We start from the raw sequence: 25,903 nt of genomic DNA, 5'->3' as shown, positions 1-25,903 counted from the left end.
ATCATTTTTAAGAATGCATCTTTCTGAGAACCAATCTGTTTTGATAGCTGTACTATAAAAAGGACTAATCCTTGTTCACAGACTTAAAACCAGATAGATATGGACCGCTATGTGGGGTAAATCCCGAAACTTCCCAGACCAGTCCAGATTAAATTCAGAAATTCAATACCAAATTGCCCCTGACAGGTATTGGACTCGAGACCTTCGAATTTTTAGTCAGCAGTTATTACCACTGCACCAACGACATCGACAAGCCATATAATGCAGTAATGTTTCCACTTCCCTCATCATAGTAGCTTTATGAGAATCTAACCTTATGAAAAAAATACCAAATTTAAATCTTATTATGTTATGCTTACAATAGTGCATGTTTACTTGAATATAAAGGTAAGACAGTAAAGAAAAAATATAATATACTTATGAGTATTAAATAAGCTTACAGCGAAAATCACATTTTTGTATAAATGTATGACCCTCTAAGTTAGTATGCCTGAGGTGAAAACGGTAAACAGTTCCAGAACGTAAAGGCGCACGACGCAGCGCGCTACAAACATAGTTCAAACGTTCGTTTATGCCCCGCGGACCGTGGTACATTTTATATTAACTGGGTAATTTTTACCTGTGGTCCCTCAGAGAGATATAATGCTGATGAATTAAAAATGCATCAAGTCGTAATACTTATAATTATTCACCTAGTCAGGTCATAAGTTCTGTTATACGTATATTATTCTACTATCTGTTGCCCGCGTTTATAACATCATCATATCATCCCATTACTGCTGTTTTATTTTTTAGAAAACATTACACTATATTAGTGTAAGAATTTGTAAGTAAACCTAATAAATAAAATAAAAATTACCGGCCCACTACAGGGCAAGGGGCTCCTCCCACAATGAGGAGGGGTTAAGGCCGTAGTCCACCACGCTGGCCCAGTGCGGATTGGTGGACTCCACAACTCCCTTTGAGAACAATATGGAGAACTCTCAGGCGTGCAGGTTTCTTCACGTTGTTCTCCTTCACCGTTGATTATTGAAGCAAGTAGCTTAGAAGTAGAGTAAGTAAGTTAGAGGTGCGTGCTGGGATTCGTATTAGGCTCCCATATCACCGCGTATATATACAAATCCCGTGGGAGACGTTTGTTTTCCTAATATAAAAAGAAAGCAACTAATCAACTTTGCTTTTGACTATGATTTGATAGATTTTTTATTGTGCAGAACTATATTTCTCTGAGGGATCACGGGAACGAAAATATACCCAATGGATATATGGACCAAGCGATGAAAAAACGTGGCATAAACGCTACTGTTTAAATCCAATAATAATAATTTCACTTACGACAGTCTTTCATTAAAACACTTGTATCACAATATTGATCACACACGAGTCACAATCACAGTCATTTTCCAACTAGGAACATGGAGATTCAGTCCAGATCCAGCAAAATCTTCCAATCGAACCTTCCAGAGCTTGAGTTTATGGAGGGGGGGCAGGGGGGTGACACCACCTCCCAAGGCTTCTCCCGAACGGCCCCTAAGGCGCAGTATGGTACTCGCATCAAGTGTTGACTGACTTGATACGGAGGATATTCTGTTCTCTCATCCCCTAAACGTTTCAGTGCTATAACCATTGTATCTAATGTTGATGCGTGTCCAACAAAGATAACGTTACCACCTGGAAATATAATTGGGTTAATAAAAAAAACTCCAATCCCTCAGAATGCTTACCATGCCATCCGTCCCAGTTTATATCTCTTACATGTAAATAATCTTTTAAGCTCTCATTTGAGCTGAGTGGTGCGTATATACTCGAAGTCTATAGATACTATATTTATATTATAAAAAAGAGCTGTCCGATCAATATACAAACTTAGATCACGCTAATCTGTCCGTGAAAACAGTAGCTTCGCAATATATTTATAACAATTTAATCTTTGTAAAAAAATGTGGATAGAAACAATCGTCTTACTAGAAACAGTCATAAATTAGTGATATCAGTGTATAGTCTTAGGAAAGTGCAGAAAACCTTTGTGGGACTGAGTATACTATGCTTTTATAGCATAATACCGAAGGTATTATTAGATTTACAATCACATAAGTTTAAAGAATGTAGAAAAACACATTTAATACATCGAGGTTACTATACTATTGATGAATTTCTTAATGAGATTGTTGGCTGGAAGCAAGCCGCTCCGCTTTCATCTTATACAATGATTGTTAAATTGTAAATGCTGTTGGAAAAGAGCAACTTCTGAGTTTCTTGCCGGCTTCTTCTCGGTAGAATCTGCCTTCTAAACACCGGTGGTAGAGTCACTTCAAACAGACATAGTCGTATCAAAAGTGCTTATATTAGGCCTCCTTGAAATAAATAAATTTTTAATTTGTATTTATAACCTCTCTCCTATGAGAAAGGAGAACTGTGCCGAGCATTTTAAATTCAGATCCAATATTCATTTATTTCATAAGCACTTTCAAAAAAAAACTGTCGATCTGTTTGTAGCGACTCTACCATCGGTTCGGACTTTACAATGAATAATTGTTAAGTGAAAGATACACAAAGGCAATGACTTAACAATTATTCATTGTTAATTCAACAACTCCTGAGGATACTCCGGTTTCCGAGCGAAACGTGCGTAGAGGGTACATTGCCGAAGATCTATTTGGTGTGGAGTATAAGGATTGAAGAAATTTTAAATAACCCCATACAGATTCTCCTGCTTTTCGAGGAGTATAGCAAATTAAGCTTAATTTTCATAATATATCATGGAATTTCGCAAAGTAACGCCTGCCAATACCGATAATCGTAATATGCTTGTTTGCACAATGTAATAATAACCTTCCACTTCTGTAGTTTTAGCAGCTGAGTGCATGACTAGTTCGTTCCGTTTGTAGAACTCCTCGATAGTCTCATTGCTGGTAACATCTAAATCCACGAATGGTTTGTACCTGCAATAAAACATTTTACTACATAACTTGCTTACGATAGGCGAAAATAGGGTATTGGACTGCTTTTTATCATGGAAAATTAACTATTATATATAGTCGACGGCCGACTGGCGCAGTGGGCAGCGACCCTGCTTTCTGAGTCCTAGGCCGTGGGTTCGATTCCCACAACTGGAAAATGTTTGTGTGATGAACATGATTGTTTTCCAGTGTCTGGGTGTTTATCTGTGTATTATAAGTATGTATGTGTATTATACTCATAAAAATATTCAACAGCTATCTTAGTACCCATAACACAAGCTACGCTTACTTTGGGGCAAACATATATTATAATCATATCAACCCATGGCCTTGGCCCACTACAGGGCACGAGTCTTCTCCCATAATGCGAAAGAGTTAAGGCCGTAGTCCACCAAGCTAGCCCAATGCGGATTGGTGGACTCCACACACCGTTGATTATGGAGAACTCTCAGGCATGCAGGTTTCCTCACGATGTATACCTTCACCGTTGACGATTATATTTTAATTGCTTAAAACGGACATAACTTAGAAAAGTTAGAGGTGCGTGCTGGGATTCGAACTCGGCCTCCCGAAATTAAAATCTAAGTCCTACACACACTGCCACCGCCTATTAAACATATATTATAAATTAACTTATTTGATATCTTTGTATGGTACCCTGCGGGTAAAAGGTTTCCTTTATCTATTCCCATTTTTTCCTGACGATAGCATTTTATAATACATTTCAAATACTCACTCAAGGTCAACGTTGTAGCCCGCCGCATGCAGTTCCGCGGGGGTCATGAAAGGAGCCAGCCCCTTCGCTAAGTGCCAGCCCTTGTACTCGAACAACCCTGGCTCTACTTTGATTTTCACCGATGGATCAGCTTGGAGACCTAAATAATAGGAATCATGATCATCATCTATAGAGGCCTAATTACTAACCAAGCAGATGGCCCACTTTGTTGAAAACCATTGCCTATTATTATTATTTTTTTTATTTATTTATTTATTTGTGAACAGTAACATAACTTAAAAGCTAACGAATGAAACGATTATCACTGTAAAATTATGAAACTGCGTAACAGTGATCACACCCACCTCTTAAACTTAAAATTTACAACTTTTCGCTGGATACTTATCAAGAAATCTAAATACATTAAACAAAATATAATATAATATAAGATAACAAAAAACAATGATCAAAAGGGATACATGCAACATGCTAATCATAATTTTCGTTAAATGTGTGTGTGTGTGTGCGAGTGTGTGAGCGCGCGCGCGTGCGTGTGAGTGAGTAAAACTTTCACGCTAAGAACACGTCCTGGAAGATGCCGCACTGTGTCCGTCAACCTGAGACGTGGGTGGTGAGTCTCACGTACCTGTAATTTCTGCCGCAACCAAGGATGCTTCTTAGCGGCAGTAATAAACCAGGTAGTAGTACTTCCCCGTGAGGGCTGTCACAAAAAGCGCTACTAGTCCTACACTACTAAAAGTCTCCTCTTTTATGGGAGACGGTTTTAAACATGCTTACCACTTAACCAACGGGACAGATTACCAGTCATGACTATTTAAAAACTCCATACAAATTTGTCTAATTAACGTTATATTATTCAAATTGGCCTAAAAGTACTAGGGTATCAGGGCCTACATGAAGTCGTGAATCATCAATCTTCCCGAGACGTGCTACAAGTGTTGTGCAAGGAATTGACGGCCGATTGTCGCAGTGGACAGCGACCCTGCTTTCTGAGCCAAGGCCGTGGGTTCGATTCCCACAACTGGGCAATGTTTGTGTGATGAACATGAATGTTTATCAGTGTATGGGTGTTTATCTATATATTATAAGTATATATGTATATTATACATATAATTATTCATCAGTCATCTTAGTACCCATAACACAAGCTATGCTTATTTTAGGGCTAGATGGCGATGTATGTTATGTGGTAGTATATTTATTTATTTTTATTTATTTATTTAATTTCTGTTTAAATCTCATTATACATATACATATCTTTCATTGTCACTTGTGCTGTATTTGAGGTAGTTTAAATCTTTAATTTTAATTCTTGTATTAAATTGAGTTATCGTACACACTAACCGGTGCATGCTGTGACTACCTATAAGTGAAATTATATGTCATTACGTAAGGCTAGCTTTATTCATAACTATAATACAAGTAATTTTGTTGGTAGTCCTAATTAAAAAAAAAAGGAAGGCATCGGTGCGTTCCTAGGCGATCCCTAAGCCAATATGTACTGAGGCTGGCTACCGAGGTTAGTGGGTAGAAACCCCAAATAACCGGCAGGGTGATTACGTATCTTGCGACAGGCTTGCGACAGGCGTAAATCTTGCAATCACTGCTATCAAACGTCACTTTTCCATACAATAAATAAACAAAAGTGACGTTTGACAGCAGTGATTGCAAGATTTACGCCTGTCGCGAGATACGTAAGGTTGTCAGGGTATATAGGTCCGATTGCTAAGCCAACCTTGTAAGAAGTTGTGTGCGGTTTCGACGCAACGCAAGGCAGCGGATGCGTACACGTGCGTCACGGACGCGTTCGCGAGTCGAAGCCCTTCTCCCACGAGGAATGCCTGCAGCTGGCCCACTCTTGTTAACGGGGTGTCACGTGCGTACGACTCCGCACCGCCTGCTCTAACAGTAGGAATAATTATATAATTATTACATATTCTATGCATTCCATGATGAATTTATTGACAATTAATAATATTTTTTACAGGAGTGCCCTTGGAGTATAGTTTATTTCATCTAATGAGAAACGAAAATAATACAAATTTTTGAGATCTACAGTCTGAAGTCCGCCTTTTCGAAACCCTATTTTTATTTGGTTGTGCAATAAAGTGAATAAATAAATAATAGCTGGTAAATTTACTCAAGCAATTAGATACAATTAAAATGACGGCCGATTGGCGCAGTGGGCAGCGACCCTGCTTTCGGAGTCCAAGGCCGAGGGTTCGATTCCCACATCTGGCAAATGTTTGTGTGATGAACATGAATGTTTTTAATCCGGGGTTATAATTTTCTTCTGCTGTGAATGCACTGGGTGAGATTGCACTCGCGGGCTAACTAAATAAATAAATAAATATACTATGACAATACACACATCGCCATCCAGCCCCAAAGTAAGCGTAGCTTGTGTTATGGGTTCTAAGATGACTATATACAGTGGCGTGCACAGCGTTTTCGACCAGGGTATGCATAAAGCAGGTAGATGGCATAAAATGTAATATTTCCCCTCCAATATGAGTTATTTAAAATAATTTGGGTATGCAGTGCTTTTGTGCATGTATGAAGTGCACGCCACTGACTATATACGAATGATATAGGACACGCAGACACTAAAAAACATTCATGTTCATCACACGAACATTTCCCAGTTTTGGGAATCGAACACATAGCTTTGGACTCAAAGAGCAGGGTCGCTGCCCACTGCGCCAGTGGGCCGGAACTTGTCATTTTCTATGAATAACAAATCATAACGTAGTCCCGTGTGAACTTTTTTTGGCGTTCATAGTATAGTGGGGCATTAGGTGGGCAGTACTCACCTATCCACCAACTTCAACGGCATATTGAGGTCCTTTCTCACGTAAGTCCCGTTTTCATCGAAGCAGAATGGAACCCACGAGCCGTAAGTTAGGTCCACGCGTTCACCGTGCCTTAGTGCGAACATCCACCGACGAGCTTTGTTTGTTCCGTTCATGAAAGACGTTTCACCTACCTAAAGCGAACATTAAAACAGTTCAAAATCGATACTTTCAGGTGGGTTTAGCCAGCCGAATCTAGTTCGAGCACTATGGGGTTTTTACGTTTTTATGTATATTTAATCATAAACGTTTCAGGAGTGTGTTTATTACTTGTGCTTGATTGTGATAATTACTTTGCTAGATACTCCGCCTTCGTTGTCACCGCTTTCTGGATTTGTGCTGGTCCGAACTGCACTCCCCCCTGTAGAATATTATTATATCAATAACAACTTTCAATAAAACCTGTAATAAAATTATCATAATTACGGGGCAGAGGTCTGTTCTTAGCAATAATTGAATCCCTGATATCCCTACTAATATTATAAATATCAATGAAATTTTGTTTGTTACGCTTTCACGCAAAATCCTCATGAAACTTTGTATACATATTCTTGGTAAGTGTTAGAAGTAATATAGGATACTTTTTATCCCGACATTTAGCTCGGTTCCTTTGGGAGAGAGAATGAGTGTTTGACGATTTTACACCATAACTCCGACAAATTAGAACCAATTTAAATACCTTATTATTTTTGTACTATAGAGGTTATAATATGTGTGTAATTTTGCCCAAACTGTGATTGGAGATAGAGGACTGAACTCCTCAGCGGACAGCAGCAAACCCCTCATTAGCGATACTGAATATTTTAATTTTCTTTAGATCAACAACTAAATATCCATCAAAAAACAAAATCAAACGCAGACGAAGTCACGGGCAACAGCTAGTAGTAAGTAAATAAATAAATATACTACGACAATACACACATCGTAATATAGCCCCAAAGAAAGCGTAGCTTGTATTATGGGTACTAAGATGACTGATGAATAATTTTAAGATTAATATACATAAATACTAATAAAATACAGATAAAAATCCAGTCACTGAAAAACATTCATTTTCATAAAAACATTTTCCAGCTGTGGGAATCGAACCCACGGCCTTGGACTCAGAGAGCAGGGTCGCTGACCACTGCGCCAACCGGCCGTCAAACAGACGAAGAGTTTAGGCAGTAGTTCATCAAGCTGGTTAAAGTGGGATTGGTGGGAGTTTATACGCCTTTAAGAACATTATGGAGAGCTCGCAGGCATGCAGGTTTCCTCACGATATTTTCTGGGGTCCGCACATCTGCATCTTCACATATTCGATTTAGCATATTTTTGTACGACCGACCTCCAGCCTGTTTTTCACCAGGGTAGGAATAACTCATAAACGAGGTATAGGACCAATTTTTTATAATTTTTATTAGTGTTTTTACCTACACTTGGAGGAATTATCAATTTAAACTTACAAATGTTGTAAATGGAATTACAGTCGCTATAAGACTGATTCGAAAGGCATATACTAATTTCGGCATCGACGGTAGGAGAGCCGCGATTGACAGAGAGATGCAGGTTCAAATCCTGTCGGTCCCGAAAATTTTTATATGCATTTTAAATTTCTAGGGCTAATGTTGGGTAGGCAGTGAAGCCATAAAAACTATCTTCGGACCGAATTGGTATTTACTTCAGTATTGTAAATGATTCACATATGCAACCTAAGCTGAAACAGCACTCAAGGTGAGATTTTTTTTTTTGATTCACTACAAAATAGCTTTTGATTGCAATCTCACCTGGTGGTACGTGATGATTCAGTCTAAGATGGTAGCGGGCTAACCTGTTAGAGAGTATGGTAGTCATACACGTAATCGGTTTCTACGCGACATCGCACCGGAACACTAAATACTAAAATCGCTTAGCGGCACGTCTTTGTCGGTAGGGTGGTAACTAGCCACGGCCAAAGCCTCCCACCAAACATAATATAATGTCTCGTTTCCTTTGTTAAAGTGCAGTAGATATTATTTCAATCAATGTTTGGGTAGGCGCTAGCCCAAGATTATTTCTAATATTGAATTTTTTTTTACCTTGCGTGACGGTCAAAATGTTTTCAGTTTTATTCAGTGTCACCGCTTTCCAGTACTTGTCCCAAACCCTGTAAGTCTCTTCGGATTGTTCGTAGCCAAGTTTCGCAGCGTCCTCGTGCGAGTAAGATGCCATTTCTGCTTCAGTGTTAGAGTCCGATTCAGATTTCGAATCTGTACCTTAAAAAAATTACATAAAAAAAACACGTAAGTGATAGGTAGCTTCCAAAATTAATATCACAAACTATTCTTGATATTTTTTAATTTCTATCATTTATATCATTTACATAATAAAAATTAAAAAAGGGTCCTACTACTAAGTTATACTGTTAGTAGGAAGGATAGTCTTTTTTTTTTATAATTTACTAGCTTTTGCCCGCGGCTTCGATCACGTAAGTTCAAATTTGATTTGGTAAATTTTATGGTTTAAAAAAATGTCTTGCTGCTAATAGAAAAATAAACATAAATTACTAAAAAAATCAGAGACCAACACATACATTTTCATGACCTATTTGAGTTGGAATTTTTAAAATTTGTGAAACACATTTTCATCAATTTTAATTGAAAACCTAAAATCAAGTTTCATGGATGTAACTTGAAAAATAAATAGATATTTGGATGTCTGTTACCCTTTTGCTACTGAATTGATAAAAATACACAGATTTTGCTTAAACTACACAGTATGTATGAGTATATATATCAATTTAGCTTACACATCAGAATAACACATAAGATTATGAATTTATAAATTATTATAAAGATATTTTTTTTTAGCCAAACCATAGCACAAACTCTCAAATAAGTTGGAAAATATTCTAATGTGGCTCTTGGGCATTTAGGATAAAGTGTAATGGGATTGTAGGTTTAGTAGATTTATTATATTCCGTATATTCTATTGCCACCTTCAAGAATATACGGATAGAGCGTTTATAATTGTTTAATCCATACCAATACAGAGAGTAACATAGGATACTTGTTATCCCATCAAAACAAACGGTTCCCACGGAAACAAGTAACCGTAATAAACGCGGACGTAAAACGCGGGCACTGTATACGGTAGTAATCTCAAGACATAAATATAAAAGCTATATTTCTATTTATTTACCACAACTGTACACCGGTTTCTTATAAGACAGTACAATCAATACAAGAGCACATTTAAATCTATGTTTCATTTTAAATCAACTAAAACAACGTCAACATGTATTAACTATCAGCAAAATTAAATACACTTTAAGGTAGTTCATAAACGGGATTTGGATGTAGGTATAGACAAGAGCAACGCTTTTAAGAGTTGATTGCCCTTATAAAGGCAGTTTCACACGTAGTGCCTTATTAACCGTGCAAAAGGAGATATTTTTTACATCGGTGAGACAGAACATTGCCTAGAGAGATAAGCCAGCAAATTTTACCTTTTAGCTTATCGTAAACATAAATCTGTGGTGTACAATAAAGTGTAGCTAATCATTCAATTATTCATTCAAGTCTATGGCCAAAAAACCAAGAAGAAACAATCAGTAAAAAAAAAAAGTTAACTATCAAATCCAATCAAAGAGTTTAATTTTTTACTTTCCATAGACTGTAAATCACTTTTTAAAGAGAGAACTTAATTCATTTTTAATAAGGCTTCAATTATTTACGATTAAACCCATAGTAGTTAATAAGTACTTCCATAGAACTACTACGGGTGTAATCGTAAATAATTGAGGTAATATTAAAAAATATTTAGAAGGTATTTTGTATCAAAAACGGCTTTAGCTCAAAGAACAGCCTTTATAACTTACCTCACAGCAAGATTTACGACCCATGTACAAAAACGAATGATAAAGTGAGACGGTCAATATAGATTCTCTTATATAAGCCGATTTTGTTGTAATAAATAAATAAATAAATATACTACGACAATACACACGTCGCCATCTAGTCCCAAAGTAAGCGTAGCTTGTGTTATGGGTACTAAGATGACTGATGAATATTTTTAATGTATAATTAATATAAATAAATACTTATAATATACAGATAAACACCCAGACACTGAAAAACATTCATGTTCATTTTTCCAGTTATGCGAATCGAACCCACGGCCTTATATGCAGAAAACAGGGTCGCTGCCCACTGCGCCAACCGGCTGTCAAGTCTCTGAATGTGTCTATCGTAGTTATATAACTGAAAATTCGAGCATCACACGACCTAATATAGTCTTATTGAATGTCTGTCAAATTCAAAAATCGGTTAATTTTTTATTAATAATGTGCAAAAAAATTCCCATTAAAATACCACAATACATACTCAAAGAAACAGCAAAAAAATGTGAAATGTGATGAACGACCTGTGCAACTATCATGTGTTAATGTGAAAGCACCTTAATTATTTTATGACAATTAAAATTGTTTATCGTATTATAGTGTCACTATCACTAACAGTCGTTTACTAAAGAGCAATAAATACTTTAGTCTACGATAGTATTGTTTATAAACGTTTAAAGTTTAAAATAAAACGTATTTAACAATATCAAGTGAAATAAAACAGCATGCGGTAGCATCACTAGTGGCGTGCATAGAGGGTATGCAGATGATATAAAATGAAGAAAATCTCCAGTACGAGCTATAAATACTGAAATGAAAGCTTTTTATAACTTTACCTACGTTTATACCTACACTTGGAGGAATTATCAATTTTATAAATTTAAAAAAAATTTCGGAACTGTTAACAAGTACCCAATAGGCACCCGACGGACGTGACGTAGTAGGCACATGATTATTACAAGATGCTGTTTTATGTTCATTTAATTATTTGATTGATATTCCAATAATTGGTTATTTATGTAATCATGAATTATAACACGCTTTCTCCTATGAATTAATTAGGCATCGTCGGTAGGAGAGCCGTAGCTTAATAGGAGAAAGCGCTCAGGCCGCGATTGCCAGAGAGTCGCAGGGTCAAATCTTACAATACCTATCCTAAAGTATTTTATAACTCGCGCTGGAGATCTTCTCCATTTTATATCATCTGCATACCCTCTATGCAAGCCACTGCATCACAATTATCAACCTATTACTAGCCAACTCACACAGGTCACCTTTTAAATTGAGAAGGCAACCAGGCTGGTCAAGTGCGGATTGGTGGATATTTCGGAGAACACTCAGGCGTGCAGGTTTCCTCACAATGTATTCCTTCCCATATTAAAATGCAAAATAAACACTTAGTATATAAGAGAATTGCACGCCAGAAATATGGCAAACTGTTGGCACTTTTCCCATTTACAACACCAAAAAAATGTACACAGTTAAAGCAATAAAAATTTATTCTATTTTGTTCTTCAACGTTAATGTTAGTGATATTTTAATTCCTTACATTAAAAAAGCACATAACTCTAAAAGTTCTTGATGCACTGTAAGATAAATATTCATGTCATCACCATAATCATAACAACCCATTACTGACAGGGTACGGGAAAGGACATTAACCCTTTCCCGTACCCTGTCAGTCCTGGTCCAGTGCGGATTGGTGGACAAGGCTTAGGTTTTATTAGGTATTTAACAGTGGCCGTTATCGAGATTTGTTTATCAATATCCGTGTATTATATATATATTTTTTTTATTTTTTATTTTTATGAAGTATGTATATTTTAGTATTTTTTGTTTATTATTCAAGTGTTACTTTGTGTACTCCCTAACCCTTCATCACAACTTCATGTATTTGTCGGCAGAGGGGGGGTCGGACATGATAAATAAAAGAAGCGGAAGAGTCAGGAATATAGTCTTTGTAACTCTATGAAATGAAGTGAAGTTATAATCACTTAGTTAATAATATCTAACCACTATTTCAATCAAGATAGTAATTATACGAGATGGTTATCAACTATAAATTGTGGCTACTAATTCTAATTTATAGTTGAGAATAATAATTAATTCGTTTTCCACAAATTAATTATCCAAAGGGTCTAGGATAAGCTACTAGAAGGGTACATCATGTGCACCGTGCTACGCCAGAGCCAAGACTGCCTCGCCACTGTAGTTTCGGTCTTTATATACGGATCATAACGACTTGAGTAGTAGGTGAGTGGGGATAATGAACAATGCGCCAGGTGGCGAGAGCGGTGCACGAGTTGTTTACAGATTTCTTGCCGGCGCCGTCATATTCAATTTGATTCCGTAGGATGCCTGGTAGAGATCGCTTTTAAGCGATAAGACCGCCTATTATACCTTTTACCCTTTTTTTTCCTAATGCTTGTTTTTTTTATTTGGTGCACAATAAAGTGTATTTTCATTTCATTTCATTGCACCTTTAATATTGTAATAAATATAACTTACTGTTGGGAGTTTTGAGAGAAATGGCACGGTGGAGGGTCCAGGCATCGGAGTCGGGCGTACGGCGGGTAAACACACCCGGCAGGTATCCACTCACACCTGCGAACACACCACACTATAATCCCACTGCTGGGCAAACCTTCAACGCATCTATTTGTAATCACTATCATCATCAGGCCCACTACATGGCACGGGTCTCCTCCCATAATGAGAAGGGTTTAGGCCGTGGTACACCACGCTGACCCAGGGCGGATTGGTGGACTCAATTTATTATTATTAACATTTTTTTTATTAACGTCAAAATAACATTAACAAAAAAATATGAAATTTAAGCTTAATTAGCTTATACTCCACGAAAAGCAGGAAAATCTGTATGTTGTAATTTATAATTTCTTCGATCTTGATACTCCGCACCAAACAGATCATACTTTTAATTACTTCACTTTACCTTAAGACTTTGTGTAATGGCGCGGATGAAATGAATATATTACATACAGTTTATGTAATACGTAGAAATTATAATTTTATTTATAGACGACAAAATAGTTTTAACGGCAGCCGATTGAACAACTCCGCGGGCGACCTTGGCCATTATTTGCATACGTAGCACGCAGCTCGTTTTTAAAGTGAAAGTTTTGATAAGAATTAATCTTTTTGATTACACACGTCTAAATCCGATTGCAAAAGATAACATTCGATACATTTCTATCAATTTGTATACCGAGATTCCTAGTGCTCTCGTTATAGCCGATGGTTTCCCGCTCACCATCAGGCGGGCCATTGCTTGATACATCAATTATTACTTTTAAAATGGTGAGGAATTTAGAGTTAAGCCCGCCATACTGTTACAATGCGTGTTGGCGAGCTTTAATGACATTTTAATAATTTTAATATATGTAATCGTCGTGAAGTCTTTCAGGTGAAAAGCGATCCTGGTTGGTACTGCGGGATCTCTTGACAGGAAAACTCAATATTGGAAAATTTTATCCAGAAGAAATAATTCAAAAATGTTTAATTCATGTAGACCAATAGAAGCCACCTGTGAAGCGTTCATACATATATATTATGTAACCATTATTGTGATGGTGATAACTACATTCGCTATATTATATATTCAACTAAAGCTAGCAGGGTTCCAAACGTGCCCAGGTCTAAGAAGAGCCCACAATAGACTTAGCTGGTTTTTTTATCACCATCTCACAGTCAATTAATAACCGGAAATCGAACCCAGGCCAGACCGTGATCCGTTGTCAGAAATACTTATCATGTCTGGCATTGGCATAGGAGTTAAACCATCTCACGCTCTGTGCAATTGGGTAATATATTTTCGGCTTGTAAACATAACTAATTTTCAACCACAAACAACTTGTAAAGAGGTAAACAATACAAAATGACGTCACGCACTGTTTATTGTACAATTATCGTGTTTACTAATTACAACTAATATTACCAGTATCTTAAATAAGTTACCTACTGACTGTTGCCCGCGTTAGTTTTTCAAAAATTTCGTTTCACCGGGCAAAAAAGTATGGGACGCAAACTGTTTCTATGCAAAAAAACGGCGAAGCGGTGATACCGCAAAGCAGTGATAACGAACTGAGTATGAGCTCGATTTTACTGTCCTGTGGCTGAGTCCGAATCCCAACAAACACCTCTAACTTTTTTAAGTCATATTCGTTTCAAGTAATTAAAACATCGTGAGGAAACCCGCATGCCTGAGAGTTCTACATAATGTTCTCAAAGGTGTGGGGAGTCCAATCCGCACTGGGCCAGCGTGGTGGACTACGACCTTAACTTCTTGTGGGAGGAGACCCGTGCTCTGTGGTGGGCCGTTACCGGGTTGATGATGATGAAGCATTGACCTTAATGAAATTTAGCATTTACGACTTTCTCCAACTTATTATACAAGGCGAAATAACGGACAATCGTAGACTTTATCACTATCGCATAATAATGATATTATTTTAATATGTAGTTTGAATTAAATCGTAAACTAGCACATCAACATTGTATTGAAATTAACTGAACAACTGCCAAAGTAATTACGAACTGAAACTAATATAAAATGTTTCAGTCAAAGTCCAAACAGAATCAAATTTGTTTATAACTACGTATTACACAGTCAAATTGAATGAACACCTCCCGGCCTAACTCTCAGTGTTCATGACGTCGTCATTCGAAAAACGTGTTTAAATCCAGATAATTAAGACACATTTTACTTTGGGGAAAAATTTCAAAAAAAATGTAGCCCTAAAACTTAGAAAGTATTACTTTTACTGCTATGAAATAAACAAATCGACTACAAGTAAGAAGTTACTACTAAACGTCATACAGTAGGTACTTTGTAAACAACATCGAAATACGACATTATCTCGTAGATAGATAGATACATATAAAATACTAACCTCTGTAAGTATTACGTGTTGTCAGTCGAAAACATAATTTCACTGTCGTTCTCATTGTCGAGTGTTGTATAATGAAGCGGGCAAAACAAACGCGGCGTTTATGATATCGCCAAGTGTTTCGCTAGGGTTGCCATTAATTCTCGTATTAATCTATCATTTTTTAAGGGTCGATTGAATACTTGCCGTTTTTCCATATTTTAAACGACTTACAAAAAAGGAAGAGGTTCTCAATTCGGTTGTATGCCTTCCGAAACGGGTGGTAGGGTAACAACAAACAGACTGACTTGAAGTTTCAAAAGAAATAATTGAATTTTTTTTTTTTAATTTTGAGTACAGCGAGGCGCTCCCTCTGCGCCATAAATGGAGAAAAATATTTTTGAAGTTATACTTCTTTTGGCGCGATGGAGAAAAATGAGGAGAGTGAATTTTTAAAATTGCGCGCGCACACCGACACCTGAATTCTACATCGTAAAGTTAGTTGTAGGTGTCATGAAAATCGATAACTATGTTTAACTTGTATTTTCTGGTATTTTTATATTTAGAATACGTGTTTCGTAACAGTACAAACAGTGTGATTTAATAAATATTATTACGTTAATAAAACCTTTTTTATTTAAATAAAATATTTTTGATTAATTTTAATATTTATCGTTAATCACTACTGCATTTTAGTAATTTTTTTTCCATACGCCAAAGAAGTATAACTACTATCGCGTGTACATAAGTACACACACACTTTTTTTTTTGATAGTTTTTGTGCAGCAGGGTCACGGGCTTGTCCGATACTTTGAAATTTTTTATTGTAATTGTGTAATTGAGATCGCTAAGCTTAGCCATCCCATTGTCGGGGTACTTTCGTTTTTTTTTTTAATTCTTTGTTAAAATTTATTGTGGTTTTATTAGTTTCATAATGAGGATGTTTTAATTTTTGCGCCCGCCTAACTAACAAGTACCTATATATTTTAACTAGCTAGGATAGGCCGCGGGCCGTGCACCGTGAATTTCTGAACTTATAACTGCGCCTCTGGTTTAAAAAGGTTGGGAACCCCTGCATTAACCATTTATTATAACTTTTCTGCCAGAATCTTATCTATTTCCTTGAAGTACCCTGAAGTGGATAAATCAAACGCGGCATTTATAGTCTTGTCGACAAGTTGAAAATGGTACAAAATCCGGAATGGCGGCAAATGCCTTCTCTTTCAGAATCTTTATTTGAAATTTCTTAAATATTAATAGCCGAAACGAAATGCCTTTTTTTTAAATCTCTAATTGCTTATAACTTTTGCAATTTTTTATGTGCTTATACACGCTTTTGGCACGTTTTTTTGGGCGCCAATCCGGATCAAACGAGCTAACGCACATAATTTTAAGAGCAGTATCTCTATTTTGTACCATTTTCAACTTGTTGACTACACACTATTACGATATCTAGAAGAAGTGGTAACCCTTGGGTTTCCATTTTATTTTAGTAAGGAAATGGACCGACTCTAGTGTTAATGGTGTACCATTTATCCTAAATAGGGAAAATGGTTGAAATTTATTGATAAATAACGTGCTTAGAATTCGCACAGTATTTTCAGCTTATTCAGCACTAGATTTACCTTAAAAAGACAAAGGCCCTAGGTAACTTTTAAAAAATAAGCGTATGCCCATTTTTTTTATAATAAAACCCTGAAAGAATGACATCTACGGTCAATTTCTGGTTAAACCAGAATTTGATTAACAAAATACAACATGTCAGTCAATTCGTTCATTTAATTTTAGTAGTTTATGAATCTTCTTCTTATTAGGGTGCCGTCTCCTTACGAAGGTTGGCCGTCGTTAGGGCTATCTCTCATTTGGACACCGCTGCTCTAAATAATGTTTTAGTACTCTTTTCAAAACCATTGTCGTGGATTTTTGAGCCATGATATTCTTCTAAGGCCAGGCCTTCTTCTGCCTGTCACTTTACCTTGTATGATAACTTCACATCGATTCCCACAAATGGAAGATGTTTGTGTGATGAACATGAATGTTTTTCACTGTCTGGGTGTTTATCTGTACAATACAAGTAAGTATTTATGTATATTATTCATAAAAATATTCATCAGTAATCTTAATACCCATATCACATATTTTGGGGCTACATGGCGATGTGTGTACTGTCGTAGTATATTTATTTATTTAATTATTATTCATAACTTGAAGAAAAACATACTGTTCAGTATTCAAACCAAATTTATGCAATTTTTGGAACTAGTAATATTGAATTAACTCCTGCTTACTATGGTTCCGTCCCGGAGATCGCTGATTGGCCGAATGGCTCCTAGCGGAAGGAAGCGCATAGACTATCGCCATTATTGTTCGAAACAAAGCTGACAACGACATCCAGAATAAAAACCTATAATAAAAGAATTGCCCCAGTCGTAATTCAAGACAATCTTCATTCGTTTTGTGTTCTGCCGTGCTCAATCAGCTGGAAGTCGAGTGCTGCGTAACCTGGACGTTCCAGTAACAGTGAGTAGTTCTTTTATTGCTTGTTGCTGATTTTGTGTAACTATAGGTAAAACTAACCATATCCTTCCTTCTAGAAAAGAATCCCCCATATACTTAGTTCAATCAATTCGTCATCGTTATCATCATCAGAAAATGTGCGTCCACTGCTGGGCATAGGCCTAAAGCAGCGCCAACTTTCCCTATTTCCAGCTTTCCTCATCCAATCGATGCCTGCCACTTTTCGGAGGTCGTCGCTCCATCAAGTTGGGCGCGCCCGACGCTCCGTTTACCGACACGCGGTCTCCTATCAAGAACCTTTCGATTCCAACGTCCATCGGTCCTCTAACAAACATGACCAGCCCACTGCCATTTCAGTATGCTAGCCCGAAGGGCTATGTCAGTTACTATAGTTCTTTGGCGAATCACTTCGTTACGGATCTTATTCCTCAAAGAGTACCAAGCCTAGCTCTTTAAATAGCACGCTGAGCTACTTGTTGTTCGTGGACCAACCTCGCTGTCAGTGTCCACGTTCGGGACCGTAAGTCATGTCTGGTAATACGCACTGATCAATAACTTTTGTCTTCAGGCATTGCGGTATGGGCGACGAAAAGACTCGACGAAGTTTGCCGAACGCTCCCCAGCCCAGCCCAGCTGTATTCTTCTATCGAAGTTCAATCAATTGAGCACCAATAAAACATAGATAGCGAATATATCGCAAACTATAATAACTGGTAAACTTAAGAACATTTAATCTTGATTAGTAACAGGTTTGATGTGTAGCCGCAATTTTGAACAAAATTACCGTCGTAAAGTATGGACAGTAATTAAGTTAGCCTACATATTCAATCAATCAATAGCATATAACAGTCCATAGCTATTCTGAACGCCTCTTTGGAATCCCATAATCACCACGCTGGGCAAACTGGTTGGTAGTCGCAGTAGATGAAAGAGGACACTGCTACCCTTACTCCGCTATATTCCGTTATTCCCGGGTCTCGTCAGAGAATAAAAGGTGTTAAGGCCGCAGTCCACAACGCTGGCCACAGTTGCTGGACTCGACACACCTTTGAGAACATAATGTTGAACTCTCAGTCACGGCAAGGTCTCCTCCCGATGTTTTCTTTCACCGTTGAAGCTAGTGGTATTTAAATTACAAAAAACGTAAATAACTTAGAAAAGTTAGAGGTGCGTGCTGGGATTCGAACTCGGCCCCCGAAAGTAAAGTCGAGCTCCTACCCAATGCGCTATCACCGCTTCATGTCTCTTAGACTACGGAGAAAATAGAAAACGACCTCACCTGTAAGCCATGAAGTACCGTGCACCCACCCATCTGGCGACGTGTCGAACTGCTTCTCTTCAACGTAAATGTAGTCGCCCACCACCAGTTCAAGCTCGTCGCATGCTTCTGGTGTATAGCTCTGTGTCACTCTGTATACCTGACCATAGAGTCGTCATCATTTTTTTTCAAAGTTATACTTTTTCAGCGGCGTTAGGACAAAATCACGGGAGTGAAATTATACGATGTAACTAAATGCCAACTTGGTTACACGATTTGAACAGGATATAATAGGATACAATTTTTGAAAAGATTATCTTATATTATCTTTTACGCCAAAGAAGTATAACTTCTTTCGCATGTACATAAGTACACACACGTTTTTTTTATAAAGCTCATCAAAAACTGACAAAAAGAAATATGAGAAAAATTTTGCAGTGCGTTTTCAGGAAAATCGTGTGTAGTTTCCAATTTGCAAAACTGATGAACTTACCTGATGATTAGAAAAGCGCGGGTCCCGAGAGTACAAACGCAGTTCCCAGTCTGGATGCAGTGGTTCCGTCAGATCCAGTTCATCTACCAGACCCTTGAGGGCTTGGTATGCGCTGACATCAAAGTGATACGCCAACGTGAGGTGCAGTGATTTCGTTTGAGCTTCTGCGTTTGACGCTGAGGAAAAAAACAGTTGTATGTTTCAGAACCGTCTTTGTTTGGGGAACACTTAAAAGTTTATTTGTTCAATGCAATCATAACCAATTATTTTATTTATTTATTTAAACAACTTTATTGCATAACATAGGAAACGCACACAGAAAACACTCAGTTAAATATAGTTTTGTGCAAAAGGCGGCCTCATTACTAAAAGAGATCTCTTCCAGGCTACCTTAACCAACAGAATAAGGCATATAATTACATAGAATTACATATAATTATATAGATTTACACACTAAAAAATACATAAACAGAATGGATGAATAAATAAAATAATAAATGATCACGAAATTTGGAGAAGGAGAATCAGGATCCCTGAGAAGAACATAGCAAATATTTTATCCCGGGAAACCGGTGTTTCCCGCGTGATTAAAAATAAATTACTTTGTAATTATATATACTTTATAATTATGTATTAAGTATATTTATTAAAATTATGTGTGTATTTGTATCCATATATTTTGGTATTTATGTTTTTATTACAACGCTCTTGCTTTATGTCCTGTTTACAAGGGTTGCCTGTCAGAGATTGCTTGCAGCAATAAGGCCGCCTTTGCGTGTCTACATTGTGTTTTACTGTAAACTTCTTACTGTTTCTTTTCCTGTATGTTATACGTGCAGTAAAGTGTTTCTTCTTTTTCTCCTCCTACTTTGTTACCTAATTAGGTTTGGATGCACAGAAATTGTTCACATCCTGAACTGTAAAGGATCTATTTTGAATTATTTTAGTCCAAATATACACACATAAATACCTCCACCCTTTATTAAGTTAATTGAAAAGTAATTATTATAAATTTCATGCTATACTACTTATGCTAGTGGTTCTACTTAGTGAATCTAAAATGTTTTCTTACATGTATTAGATACTTCCTCTGATACTATGAAACCTTCCAACCTTTGGTTAGTATCCACCTGTACACCCACTGTACAAACAATTAATAGATTATAGTTACATTATATAGTTATGTAAGCTGTGGTAGTCTATTTGCTTTGGTTAGAAATTCTGCTTTACTTTCGGGGGAATCAAGTTCGAATCCTGGCACACATATCTGACTTACAGTTATTTGCATTTTAAGCAATGAAATATTACTAGATTTAACAAAGGGAAACATTGTGACGATACTTGCATGTCTGAGAGCTCTACATAACGTTTTCAAATATGTGTGAAGTCCACCAAACTTGCACTTGGCAGCGTGGTGGACCTGAACCTTTCTCATTATATATCATGTTTCATGGATTAACAGATCTGAGATTATAGTGAGAAAATATTTTAGCTGAATGAGATTGCAAGCAGAAACGTATCTATACTAATAAACTAAAAATATGTCTTACACAATGTTGATACTTGTTTTGCATACTGCAATGCGATATTCTTTAAAAAGTCTGAATGCTCTTCAGAAATGAATAAGCCCATGAAGTTCTGTGATATATAAGACTCTAACTTCAATGGTGTTTCAGGAGGCTGCCCAACCATCTCTATAGTTTGTTTTATCGACTTTGCTAGTTGTAACGACACATCATCTTTTGCCTGCAAACAATAAGACAACAATATGTAACAGTAATTATATAAAATGAGTAAAATATTAAACTTTTAATAACTATAACTTGATATGTCCCAGATATTTTATTAAATTAACTATAATTTTAACAAATGTGCTGATAATTTTTATTTAATTATATTTTTCAAGAAATAATTATTATTTACAGTGTTTTTTGTTGTTTTACGTTTTTGTGGATGTTTTATTGTGTGTGATGTGGATGATGCAAAGATACCTCATCATTGTTATCACAATATTCAGTGATTAAATTAAATGTGTGAAAAGGATTAGTGTTAGCATATCAGAAATGTCAAGTTAACTGTAACCTTATGTAATTCCCCTTTTGCTTTCATACTTTCTTCCACTTGTATTTTTCACATCATAAGAGAAAAGAATGTGCAAATGTAAAATAAAGGATAATATGTATGATGGCTTTGGTATTGGCATTTTCCTTTGCATTGTGGATCATAAATTTTATGATAATTATATAATTCTATGTAGGTATCTTATAATTTTTTTTGTATCTATATCTGTATAGATTTAGAGATCTTTATTTCCATATAAGACACTTTAAGGGAAACAAGAAATCAGTGGGTTTAAATATATGTATATACATGTATATACATTTATTTATGCATATTTATTAGGTATGTTTTTATATATTGGTTATATATAAAAACATACTTACCTAATAAATATATACCTAATAAAATTATGTTTTTATTTATGTACTTCATATTACTTTTACAAGTGTACAACCTAACCCTGTAATTCAAGTGATTCTCTTTTCCTTAGCTGCATGTCATATGTGTTATTGTTGTTTTAATTGCAATTCTTTGTCTATAATAAAGTGTATTTCATTTCATTAGGTGCAATTAATTGTAAAGGGCTTGATTCACATCAGCAACATTAATTATGACGGTAGAAGTTGGTTGAGATGTTTGGATGTTATAAATAATCTCAAATAACCGTTAAAAACCAGAGCGTACAGGCAAAACTTAGCTTTATTATAAGTCAAGTTTTTTACCTTGAAAAATGGTACTAAAGTAATATGAGGTGGAAAATTATGTGCACCATTCCACCCTGTTGCTATGGACTTCTCCCAGAAGCTTTGGAGCTGGGCCAACAGTTGGCCAGTAGGGTTAGCATAGAATATGTACTCTCTAGGTTGTTCTTCATCAATGTAAGCATCATTTACATGTGTGAGGAGCCAGTCTGATGCTAACTGGACACTACGGTTACCAGTTGCCGCTAAAGCTTTCAGGCTGAAAAGAAAAAAACAGTCATTTATTTTTACTTGTCCTATTATGCAACCAATTTTTTGTTTTGATTGCTTTTATAATTAGTGGCAGTGCTGCTAAGATTCAGGAACTTGCTCAGCAAGGCAACTTAACATCTGTTTAAAAAGCTTTTATAAAAAATTGAATTACTCATATTTGAGTATGAATTGTTATGTAAAGTTTAATAAAAAGCCAACAGTTAGAAAACCAGCCTAGATCATCCCCATCCAAAAAGAGCGGGTTACGCTCATGTCAGTCCTTTATGCAGATTCGAGAGAATAGCAATTAGACAGCCTAACCTGCGGTGAAGCAGGTTGGTTGGTTATAATTCTAAAACTCTATCATATAAAAAAGGAGCCCTTGTCCAGCAGTGGTCCATTATTAGGCTGAGGAATGAGTTATATTTGCTTAAATTAATAGTATAATAATAAAATGAAATCATCATCAGGTCTCCTTTGGGTAGCTCCAAATCAGGTAGCTTGTTTTCAGCGGCTCCACGCGGTTCCCCGCGACTTGTTTGATGCCATTTGTGCACCTAGTTGGACGCCGACCAACGCTATGTTGAGCTGTGCGGGGTCGCCATTCCTACACCTTAGATCGGTTCTCTGAACTTTGTGCCCCGCGCATTGGTACTTCTGCTTTACGACTCCATACCATCGCTCGCTGTGTGACTCTGAGACTTCTTAAGAGGCATAAAATTGAATAATGAATTTAGTAAATATTAAAAGGTTGAAAAACTTGTTGAAAGTATGTGTGTGGTAGTATGTAGCTAGTGATACTTACGCCCGGTTTTTAGGGAATCCCATTTGTAATAATATCTCAAGAGGTGTCGCATCCTGTTGCTTGGATACCTTACTAGATGTTGATATTTTTCTTGGTGGAAGATTAGCCATATTTTTTAGCTTTAACAATTTACATTTATAATAAAATTTCGAAAAACAAAACATAAGTTGATGCCGACTGCAGAATGCCGTTGCCGGTTTTTTTACCTTGTAACTTTTTAAGTCAACGACATTAAGGCTCATGATTCTAGACTTTTAAAAATTAGAGCACAAATTTATAATCACCCGATGCGAGGCCATAGTTTTGTATAAAGAAGAAGATAACATAATGAAGATGAAAGGTCGTGAAAAATTATGAAATCATCATTGATTTAATATGTTACTACTTACTATCGTTATTAATTAATTTCTCTATATTTTGAACATTTTTCCTGGTCTGTGGTCTCTTTAGTCTGTGACAACTGACAGTATTGGGATTTTGCGACAGGTGCTTTCTGTTTGTATTTGTTCCCTCAATTTCCTTACGTGAAATAAATCCCAATTTCATTATTTTTTTTTTACTATCAAAGGTTTTAAAAAAGTCTAAAAATGTATTTGAGGTATTATTTGAATGAGAACGGCGACAGACAATACACATTATCGGTACGTAAAATTGCGTCGATATAACCTAGCATAACTCACGTTTTAATCTGCTTACTTTTAATTTCAGACAATAGATCCGAATGGAAAACCTACTCTATCAGCTCATCCAGGTTTGTCACTTTTATGAAATATATATTTTGATTAACTTAGTTACTACATGATGAATTTCTTAACGACAAGGCTGCTTTGTAGCAAGACGCATAGTTCTAAACACACAAGATTGTTTGACTGTAAAATTATGATGAAAAACATCATTAAGCTTAGATTCTTGCCGGCTCTTCTCGGTAGGATCTGCCTTTCGAACCAATGGTGGAGTCACTACAATCAGACTAACTTGACCTTTAAAAAGCGCTTATAAACTAGAACTACATACTTGTAATAATTGAAATTAGATTTTTGTCATGTTACTAATTAATGAAGATTGGACTGCATCAGATGGAATTGCATTGCAGTTGAACAGTGCAACGCTACATGCCATTATGCTATACTGTAACATCACCTAACTAAATGTTATTCTTTCTCTTCCAGCACGCTTCTCCCCTGAAGATAAATATTCTAGGCAACGGATAACAATCAAGAAAAGATTTGGTCTTCTCCTTACCCAGCAGTCTGAACCTATCCATTAAGTTGTTGTCATGCTGGATTATTTTAATAAGTGTTAACTATAAATAAATTTAATTTTCTTTGTATGACATTTATTTTTATTGTTTTGACTGGCATTATTTCTTGTTTGTCAGCTTGGGGCAGTTTGAAAACCTAAGATACCTAAGAAAACCTAACCTAGAGAAACTAGATTATCTCTATGTAGTTTCTCTAGGTTAATATATTTATGTATAATATACATAAATACAAATAATTTACAGATGAACAACCAGACACTGAAAACGTTCATGTGGGAATCGAACCCACGGCCTTGGACACAGAAGAGCAGGGTCGCTGCTAACTGCGCCATTCGGCTGTCCAATTTTGTAATAATATGGATCTGTCAAGATACTTATTACAAGATTAAATCATATGATGAATTATTAGATGAAACATTTTGTGATTATTTACGGGAGTCAAGATCAATGTTTTCCAAACCTTATGGTCTAATCAACACAACAACAGTGGAAACAGATTGACTGGCTGTACCTAAGGATTGTACCTACTATTTGTGTCTCTGTCTATCACATAAACATTTGGAACATCCTTTTCGAAGAGAGATGTTTAGTAATTACGGAAATGTATTGAGATCTATTGAAATATAAATGTTTATTTTCGTATCGCTCTGTATCTTAAGATACGAAGATGTAAAAATATACATTACAGTTGTCGTGTGTTGTCTCCTGACGATTTCTATGGAAAGATGTGATGAGATGTATCATGCTATAATATACATTTTTATATTATAGCTGCCGCATGTGAAGTCCTTTATGTAACCCAGTGAGCTTATAAATAATAATAACATACCTATTAAATCAATGAAGTAACCAATCGACTTGTTTTTTTTGCATAGAGTTGGTTGAAAGTAAAACAAACCGTACCCACAGGATTTGTGAAAAACCTTAGTAAACGCGGACAAAGATATCAGGAAAAAGCTAAATTGTTGCTATAATAAAACTATGCCCAAGAGGGTTTAGGATTCCAATGTTTCAATAAAAAATTGCATCTGCCCAATTTACATTGTTTAAAATTTTAATGACTATTTCAACAAATTTGTGTTTAATAATAGGTAACTAAATAAGTAAAGGTATTGTTTACTAAATTCCTTATAAAATAAATATACTACGACAATATACATATCACCACCTAGCCCCAAAGTAAGCATAGCTGGTGCTAAGAAGACTGATGAATATTTTTATGAATAATTTACATAAATACTTATAATATACAGATAAGGGTG

At 36.2% G+C, this 25,903-nt stretch overlaps 2 protein-coding genes across 3 annotated transcripts; one reads left to right on the top strand and one right to left on the bottom strand.

The window, feature by feature from the left end:
* Positions 1-1,113: 1,113 nt before the first annotated feature.
* On the bottom strand, positions 1,114-23,571 carry LOC120632157 (protein UBASH3A homolog). Of its 2 annotated transcripts, XM_039901961.1 has the most exons (14): positions 23,381-23,571; positions 22,345-22,582; positions 21,112-21,307; positions 20,634-20,702; positions 19,562-19,737; positions 19,090-19,228; positions 12,916-13,011; positions 8,606-8,782; positions 6,842-6,909; positions 6,510-6,682; positions 5,432-5,598; positions 3,697-3,835; positions 2,833-2,942; positions 1,114-1,671 (listed from the first exon to the last, which is right to left on the bottom strand). In XM_039901961.1, the coding sequence occupies exons 1-14, from the start codon at positions 23,542-23,544 to the stop codon at positions 1,424-1,426; spliced, it is 2,160 nt and encodes a 719-aa protein (XP_039757895.1). In that variant the 5' UTR covers positions 23,545-23,571; the 3' UTR covers positions 1,114-1,423. The 2 variants fall into 2 exon arrangements, with proteins under 2 accessions (XP_039757895.1, XP_039757896.1); XM_039901962.1 differs by lacking the exon at positions 20,634-20,702.
* A 263-nt stretch (positions 23,572-23,834) lies between these two features.
* Positions 23,835-24,710, top strand: LOC120632110 (H/ACA ribonucleoprotein complex subunit 3). The gene is made up of 3 exons (XM_039901903.1): positions 23,835-24,021; positions 24,089-24,131; positions 24,550-24,710. Exons 1-3 carry the CDS (start codon positions 23,968-23,970, stop codon positions 24,645-24,647), a joined length of 195 nt encoding a protein of 64 aa, XP_039757837.1. The 5' UTR covers positions 23,835-23,967; the 3' UTR covers positions 24,648-24,710.
* The last annotated feature ends 1,193 nt before the right edge of the window (positions 24,711-25,903 follow it).

This window comes from Pararge aegeria, chromosome 19 (assembly GCF_905163445.1).
Source record: "Pararge aegeria chromosome 19, ilParAegt1.1, whole genome shotgun sequence".
In the NCBI taxonomy this organism is placed as follows: Eukaryota; Metazoa; Arthropoda; class Insecta; order Lepidoptera; family Nymphalidae; genus Pararge; species Pararge aegeria.
Note: the sequence above shows the minus strand (reverse complement) of the source record. Positions and strands in the feature narration are given on the sequence as shown.

Bases quoted from the DNA above. Each gene is read 5' to 3' on its own strand.
- LOC120632157 (XM_039901961.1), bottom strand. From the start codon at position 23,544: ATGTTTTGTTTTTCGAAATTTTATTATAAATGTAAATTGTTAAAGCTA. The intron at 20,703-21,111 runs GTAAGACATATT...TTGTTTGTACAG, and splicing joins AAAACAAGTATCAACATTGT to TGGGTGTACAGGTGGATACT. The intron at 13,012-19,089 runs GTGAGGTCGTTT...GTGTGTTCGCAG, and splicing joins CGGTACTTCATGGCTTACAG to GTGTGAGTGGATACCTGCCG.
- LOC120632110 (XM_039901903.1), top strand. From the start codon at position 23,968: ATGTATTTGAGGTATTATTTGAATGAGAACGGCGACAGACAATACACA. The intron at 24,022-24,088 runs GTACGTAAAATT...TTTTAATTTCAG, and splicing joins ACAGACAATACACATTATCG to ACAATAGATCCGAATGGAAA. The intron at 24,132-24,549 runs GTTTGTCACTTT...TTTCTCTTCCAG, and splicing joins TACTCTATCAGCTCATCCAG to CACGCTTCTCCCCTGAAGAT.